Here is a 7,145-nt window from a genome sequence, read left to right on the forward strand (position 1 = left end):
GGACAGACAGACCCTGACGCTGCAGCCCCGACACCACCGCTAACAACTGACAGTACAGACACCAGGGAGACGCTGATGAATACAAGACTTGACCAAAAGTTTGTTGTAAAACCAGGAGAAGACGACGTTAGGATTTGGGTGAAACTGTCAATCAATCAAAGAAAATCATTAGATTAACGATGATGATGATTATTAATTATCACATCAGTTAGCTGCTCAGTCACAGGTCAGTGAGGCCGGGCTGACCTCTGACCTCACGTTGAAGCTGGATGACCTCCCTCCCAACTGTGTCTTAGAACTTTTTGACCAGTCCTCAGGACTCTTCATTAATTCATTCATTGATGAACATTAACGAGGTGACCTCTCCTCCAGGTCATGTGACCCCCCCCCCACACACACTACAGTGTTGGTGTTACCATGTACCGTACCATGTGACTGACACTTTGTCTTTTCTCACCGTGGTCGACTGCTTGCATTTGCCCACGTTGCTGCTCGCCACGTTCAACCCGTCCACGACGACGTCAAAGGGCGCTCTCTGCTTCACAAACTCTTTGAAGTATCCCAGCTCCTGTTGGGGGAGGGGGGAGGAACGAGGGACGAGGAGGGGGGACGAGGGACGAGGAGGAGGGACGAGGAGGGGGGAGGGACAGACGTGACGTCAACAGCTGGTCAAACACTGAGTCTCTTCTTCAGTTTGAGGTTAAAACCTGTGGATGTTGAAAAGTCAGATCAGTCTGTAGACGTAGACACTCTGGAGGTCTGTGGTCAGTGGTGGTCTGTGAGGTCTGTGGTGGTCTGTGGAGGTCTGTGGAGATCTGTGATGGTCTGTGGTGGTCTGTGGTGGTCTGTGGAGGTCTGTGGTGGTCTGTGAGGCAGGTGAACAATATTTTTCTGCCATTTTCTTTCAGTTTAATGAAGAAATATCTTAGGGGCAGTGGTGGCTCAGTGGATCAGTGGCTCAGTGGATCAGTGGATCAGTGGATCAGTGGTTCAGTGGATCAGTGGTTCAGTGGGTCAGTGGTTCAGTGGATCAGTGGTTCGGTGGATCAGTGGTGCAGTGGTTCAGTGGATCAGCAGATTACCCACAAGTCATTGGTGTTGGAAAGGTTGAAAGGATTCTACATGTAACTAATGTATAACTCCATGTTTTAGAGCTGTAGGTGTTGGTACCCTGGGTGTCGTCTTGGTGAAAATGTCTGGTCCCTGAATCACGTCGGTCATCACTCGGTCTTTGAGCTGCTGATACTCTTCCACCGTCAGCTGGATGGACTCCAGGTCCGAGCCACAGCACCTGCAGGAGCCGCTACACACACACACACACACACACACACACACACACACAGGTCAGTCAGGGTTGATGGTGCGTGACCTTAGTCCTGTGTGTTAACGGACACAGTACGTACCTGGGGTGGACACTGGTCCAGCGTCCGGTCCATTTCTGCCCTGGTAGACTGTCAGGAACAGAGAGGGAAGAACAAGGAGGTTCTGAAACCGGTTTATGCTTCTGCAAAAGAATGTCGTAAAAGTAGAGAGGTAACGGTGCGTCGGGAATCGGTTAAAAAAAATGGATACAAATCTGTGACGACTTGAAATGAAAACTGACTGGTCAGACCATGACACTACACACTCTAGTCCACTAGGTGGCAGTATGCTCCTAAAAGTGTTGGTTGTGACCCACTATTAAACCCTGACACCAGAGGGCATTAATGAGCACACTAACTCTCCCTGGTTCAGTCCACTTCCTGGTTCACTTCCTGTTCCCGTCCACTTCCTGGTTCACTTCCTGTTCCCGTGTGGCGGTTCATACCTTTCAAACCAAGCCTTGATGCTGTGGGCCAGCCGCTCCTGCGGGTATATCTGGTTGTTCCTCATGTAGTGCAGAATTCCCAGCAGCCTCTGCTGCTGTTGGTGCAGAGACGTGGTCTGTCCTTCAGTGTCCTTCACCACCGGCTGAAATAACGAGCTCCAGGTCTCCTGGAACGGCGTCTGTCCATTGTCCATCAGCTCCTGGTAAAGAGTCCAGGCAGCGGTCAGCTGACCGTGGCGCATCAGCGCCGCGATCACGTCGCCGTAGTTTCGTGCTGAAGGCTTGAAAATCTGTGGAGATAAGAGTGAAGTCAGAAGATGAGCAGGAACTGAAACAAGGGTTCTTCTCCGGCTCCACACCTGTTTCACCTCCTGGAGGAGGCTCAAGGCCCGGCTCCAGTTCCCAGTTCGGCTGAAGGACCGGATGAACAGGCTGGCTGCTCCCGTCTCCAGACAAGAGAAGCTGCTCCGCATGATCTCGTAGACATCAGGCACTTCGTGGTCGTGGCCGTGACATACGCACAGAGCCAGGTAACGCAGCAGGAGGTTGTAGGACAGCGTTCCTGTTTCCGTGGCAACAAACGTCAACAGAGACCTGAAGCACATTTGACAACGTTCACGTGAAACAGTTGATTTGAACAAACTGAAAAGGTTGCAGTCACAGACACGACTGACTTGGCCACTCTCAGCTCTGACTTGGACGCCAGCAGGACGTTCATCATGGCGATGTCAAAGACCTTCAGGTTTCTGTGAGACTCCCGCAGGAGTTTCCACTCGGCAGGAGTCAGTGGTCGGTCCGGAGGCTGCAGCCGTCCTGTACAGACAGGCCGTCAGTTGTGTTTTTCTTTGACGTAAATGTTTTTAGATTCGGTTTAAAAAGTACCTTCTGTTTTGGCTGCTCCTCTCTCGGTGTGCTCCTCCTCCACCCCCTCTCTCCTTCTCTGGATCTCCGCTCTCTTCTTTGCCGTCCCGGCAGAAAACACCGAGCTGGGATGGAAGTGTAGAAGAGCGGAGCTCCGGGCTTCTACACCTCGGTGTTCTTTACTCGGTCCATCGTGTCTGTTAACCGTTTTTCTAAAGTTGGACTTACTGTCTCTGGAACTCAGAGAATGAGCGGCGTGAAGAAGCTTTGATGACGTACGGACTGGGTTCTTTACTGTGGAAAAAGAGCCGCGGACTTTGAAGAACGCACTGATGAAATACGAGGCCATGTTATTGTTAAAACCTGGTCACGAACATCATCCCAAGTCACCAATAATAACCAAAAATCCTATCACACAAACACACGTGGTGATGATCTGTAAATAAAAGAGCTAAGATGCTAAAGCTAAGATGGAAGAAAACAAAACACATCGATAAGTCTACGAACCAAAACGGTGGTAAAACAAATTAGACAAACTCTTTGTTTTTCTAAATTTTAAGTTACAACAACAGCGGTCATGAAACCTCACACACATTCTCAGGGCAGTCGCAGTCCTTGACGTCATCAACACGTGACAGCATAAGACAACGGAAAAGGAAAACATTTCAAAATTAAATACTGGAGCAACGTATGTCAATTCATTATGAAGAGAAACGTGGCGGAAATGTATTTATACTAAAACGTGATGTATTTTTAAAAGCAAAGAATCGTGTTTTTATACGACAACCACAAAACAAATATAAACAACCGCGTTCGAATTTGACTTTTATTCTGAAGCCGGAAACTGCATTTGTTGACTGTCGTGACGCTGTTTTAGTTACGTCCGTACGTATGAAAACTTTTGGCTGTTTTATTATTGATTTATTATTTGTTTTTACGCCTCAAATCGACAGAAGCAGTTATGGACGAGGAAGAAAAGCTTCAGTGGTCGGATATATTGAAAAGAAGGACAGAAAACATCAAAAAAGGTAAAAGACTTTAGGCTAACTTCAGCTAGCATATCTTCTTTTTCCATCGGCTTTGTCCCTTTTCTTTTCAGGAGTTGCTGCAGCAAATGATTGATTTCCATCTGTCCCTGTTCTCTACATCTCCTCCTCTGACTCCAACTATCTGCATGTCCTCCCTCACTGCATCCATATATCTCCTCTTTGTCCTTCCTCTCTTTCTCCTACCTGGTAGCTCCATCTCTAACATCCTTCTACCAATGTCTCTACTGTCCCTCCTCTGGACATGTCCAAACCATCTCAATCTGGCTTCTCTGTCTTTGTCTCCTAACCTTCCTGTCTGTGTTGTCCCTCTAATGACCTCATTCCTGATCCTGTCCATTCTTTGGTCATTCAAAATTGGTCAGTTTTTGAAACATTTTAGTTAAAATCTTTGAAAAAAAATGTTTTTTCAAAAAATTTTGAATTTTTTTTCTTGAAATTATTTTTGAAAATTTTTTTTGAATTTTTTTTTGAATTTTTTTTTTGAAAAAAATGTATCCACTGTCCCTCCTCTGCACATGTCCAAACCATCTCAATCTGGCTTCTCTGTCTTTGTCTCCTAACCTTCCTGTCTGTGTTGTTCCTCTAATGACCTCATTCCTGATCCTGTCCATTCTTGTCACTCCTAGAGAGAATCTTAGCATCTTTAACTCTGCCACCTCCAGCTCCACCTCCAGCTCCACCTCCTGTCTTCTACCTACTGCTACCGTCTCTAAACCATACATCATGGCTGGTCTCACCACCGTCCTGTAAACCTTTCCCTTCACCTTAGCTGACACTCTTCTGTCACAGATCACTCCTGACACTGTTCTCAGCTGTTCCATCCTGCCTGTCCTCTATTCTTCACCTCTCTTCCACAGTCTCCTCTGCTCTGAACAGTTGGTCCTCACTACCTAAACTCCTGCACCTCCACCACCTCTGCTCCTTCTAACCTCACTATTTCACTGTGCAACTGCTTCTGTTCAACCAGATGAAAAAGGCGAAAAGGAAGAACAGGACGAGACCACGTTGTTTACTAAATATTACACCGAATGGAAAGGAGGCAAAGACAGAGACCGGTCGTACAAGAACATCCCACGGTTCTACTACAGGGTACACTTTCAGTACACTTTCAGTACACTTTCAGTACAAAACAGTCGAGGTTCATCAACAGATGTTGGATTTTGTAACGACATGTAACAAGTCAATAATAAAATGTTGCACCTTTTTTTTTTCCATTTCAATAAAGAGGACGTTTGAGTGACTGTAATCAAACAAACCACTGAAATAGAATTTTAAAAGAAATCCTGAGTAGTTTTACCAACCTGTGACTGCAGTATTACTGCATACATTTGACAGGAACTCAGTGTTTATACTTCACAGCCTGGTTGGTCGTTTCATATTATTGAAAATGTATAAAAACAACAACCAGTAATATATTTGATAATTAACCCCTAATTAACTGATGTTTTAACGACTACACTGAGTGAGGAGCCATGACAGCTGAAGTAACAGTGCAGTTCCTACAGCTGCCAGCAGAGGATGAGGTGTTACTGCAGAAGCTGAGAGAAGAATCCAGAGCTGTGTTTCTCCAGAGGAAGAGTCGAGAACTGCTGGACAACGAGGAACTGCAGGTGACACGTTTGGACCAATGACATCGCTGGATTGTTGATCAACTTTGATTTACTCGATTCTCTTTTTGTCCTTCGACCTTCTGTAGAACCTGTGGTTCCTCCTGGACAAGCACCAAGTTCCTCCACTGAGTGGAGATGAGGCCATGATCAGCTATGAAGCCTACCTGCAGGTCGGGGAGAAGGCGGGGCCAAAATGCAAGTGAGTACCAGGAAGTAAATGTTGATTGGCCGTAACAGTTTCAACAGGTGTCTCCAGATGTTCCTGCCACACCGTTTACTTGGTTCTGATTGGTTCTCACAACACAGCCACGTGTTACCAGTGGTGGCTTAGTGGTTAAGGAAGCGGACCTGAGTCTGGAAGGTTTCAGGTTCGAGTCCACCAGCTGCCACTGAGGTGCTGCCCCCTGCTGACTGGTGGTGGTGGTGGGCTCAGGTCACTGTTAGCCTCGGACAACAACAAAGACAGCAACAAAACAAAGTGTTGGACTAAAAGAAGAGTTTGTTACCCAGAATGCAACACCTCTCCTTTTCTCTATTTTCTGTAGAAAATTCTTCACAGCCAGAGTCTTCGCCAAGCTGCTCAACAACGACCCCTATGGCCGAATCTCCATCATGCAGTTCTTCAACTACGTCATGAGAAAAGGTTTTGTACAAAATCTGCTGTTATTTTTGGACAGTGATGTAAAAACGTATTTATTTGTTTGTTTGTTTGTTTGTTTGTGCAGTGTGGCTCCATCAGACCAGGATCGGTCTGAGTCTGTACGATGTGGCAGGACAGGGCTACCTCAGAGAGTCTGTGAGTCAGTTCTACTGTGTCTCACACACACACACACACACACACACACACACTGACTGTGGACCGCTGCAGGACCTGGAGAACTACATCCTGGAGCTCATCCCCACGCTGCCTCAGCTGGACGGACTGGAGAAATCCTTCTACTCCTTTTATGTCTGCACGGCTGTTCGCAAGTTCTTCTTCTTCCTCGACCCGCTCCGAACAGGTGAGACTGAGCACCCCCCCCCCCACACACCCACACACACACCCACACACAAGTACAGGGTTTATTGAGATTTGTTTTCTTTGGGTCCAAAATGTTTCAGTGACAAAAATATTTTCTTTTTTTTTTTTTCAGGAAAGATTAAAATTCAGGACATCCTGGCGTGTAGTTTCCTGGATGATTTGTTGGAGGTAAAATGTTCTGACACTCGTCAAACGTCACACCAACCTATGGCTGGCGGCCCAGCTGTGGCTCTGAATCCCAGCTGCCATTTCTTAACAGAATAAGTCAGAAATAATTTCAGTGATATTCCAGTCAGACGTTAGAGACGTCCTAGAGTTGTTTTGTGTTTTGTGTTTTGTGTTTTGTACTGGCTCTCTCTGACTCGTGCTTCTCCGTCTGTGGTTCCAGCTCAGAGATGAGGAGTTGTCCAAGGAGAGTCAGGAGTCCAACTGGTTCTCAGCACCGTCAGCTCTCAGAGTCTACGGTAAGGAGGTGGTCCAACCTCTGGATCATCATCAAACCTTGTACGTGATCAATGATACGTTTTGTTTTTCCACACCTGTGAAAACCAAACAGCAGCACAAGAAGAATGAAGGATCAGACTTTGGCTTCAAGGTCTGTTCTGGAAAAGGTCCAGTTAATGATCAAATGAATTCATGACGGACCTCAAACATGGACCTCGTCAAAACCATGACGTATTTGATGAGTTAGATAGTAGAAAATGACTTTGATAACTGTTTGATTCCTCACAGACTTATACTGATTGGTCTTAGTTTAGTCTTCAGAGGTAAATATATATATATATCCCCCCCCCCAC

General features: G+C 46.4%; 2 protein-coding genes across 2 annotated transcripts in view; one reads left to right on the forward strand and one right to left on the reverse strand.

The window, feature by feature from the left end:
- prorp (protein only RNase P catalytic subunit) overlaps positions 1 to 3,327 on the reverse strand; it is an 8,369-nt gene extending 5,042 nt beyond the window's left edge. The window contains exons 1-8 of the mRNA XM_008308770.3: positions 2,690 to 3,327; positions 2,482 to 2,620; positions 2,167 to 2,401; positions 1,808 to 2,097; positions 1,404 to 1,451; positions 1,171 to 1,303; positions 458 to 568; positions 3 to 46 (exon numbers count right to left, since the gene is read on the reverse strand). Coding sequence (XP_008306992.1) covers positions 3 to 46; positions 458 to 568; positions 1,171 to 1,303; positions 1,404 to 1,451; positions 1,808 to 2,097; positions 2,167 to 2,401; positions 2,482 to 2,620; positions 2,690 to 3,017 — 1,328 coding nt within the window. The 5' untranslated portion in view covers positions 3,018 to 3,327. The remainder of the gene's footprint in view (positions 1 to 2; positions 47 to 457; positions 569 to 1,170; positions 1,304 to 1,403; positions 1,452 to 1,807; positions 2,098 to 2,166; positions 2,402 to 2,481; positions 2,621 to 2,689) is intronic.
- Positions 3,328 to 3,374: 47 nt separating this feature from the next.
- ppp2r3c (protein phosphatase 2, regulatory subunit B'', gamma) overlaps positions 3,375 to 7,145 on the forward strand; it is a 5,240-nt gene continuing 1,469 nt past the window's right edge. The window contains exons 1-9 of the mRNA XM_025059152.1: positions 3,375 to 3,696; positions 4,685 to 4,806; positions 5,223 to 5,327; positions 5,414 to 5,526; positions 5,873 to 5,970; positions 6,053 to 6,123; positions 6,196 to 6,328; positions 6,461 to 6,516; positions 6,737 to 6,844. Of these exons, the coding sequence (XP_024914920.1) occupies positions 3,630 to 3,696; positions 4,685 to 4,806; positions 5,223 to 5,327; positions 5,414 to 5,526; positions 5,873 to 5,970; positions 6,053 to 6,123; positions 6,196 to 6,328; positions 6,461 to 6,516; positions 6,737 to 6,844 (873 nt within the window). The 5' untranslated portion in view covers positions 3,375 to 3,629. The remainder of the gene's footprint in view (positions 3,697 to 4,684; positions 4,807 to 5,222; positions 5,328 to 5,413; positions 5,527 to 5,872; positions 5,971 to 6,052; positions 6,124 to 6,195; positions 6,329 to 6,460; positions 6,517 to 6,736; positions 6,845 to 7,145) is intronic.

Source organism: Cynoglossus semilaevis, chromosome 1 (assembly GCF_000523025.1).
Source record: "Cynoglossus semilaevis isolate Cse_v1.0 chromosome 1, Cse_v1.0, whole genome shotgun sequence".
NCBI lineage: Eukaryota > Metazoa > Chordata > Actinopteri > Pleuronectiformes > Cynoglossidae > Cynoglossus > Cynoglossus semilaevis.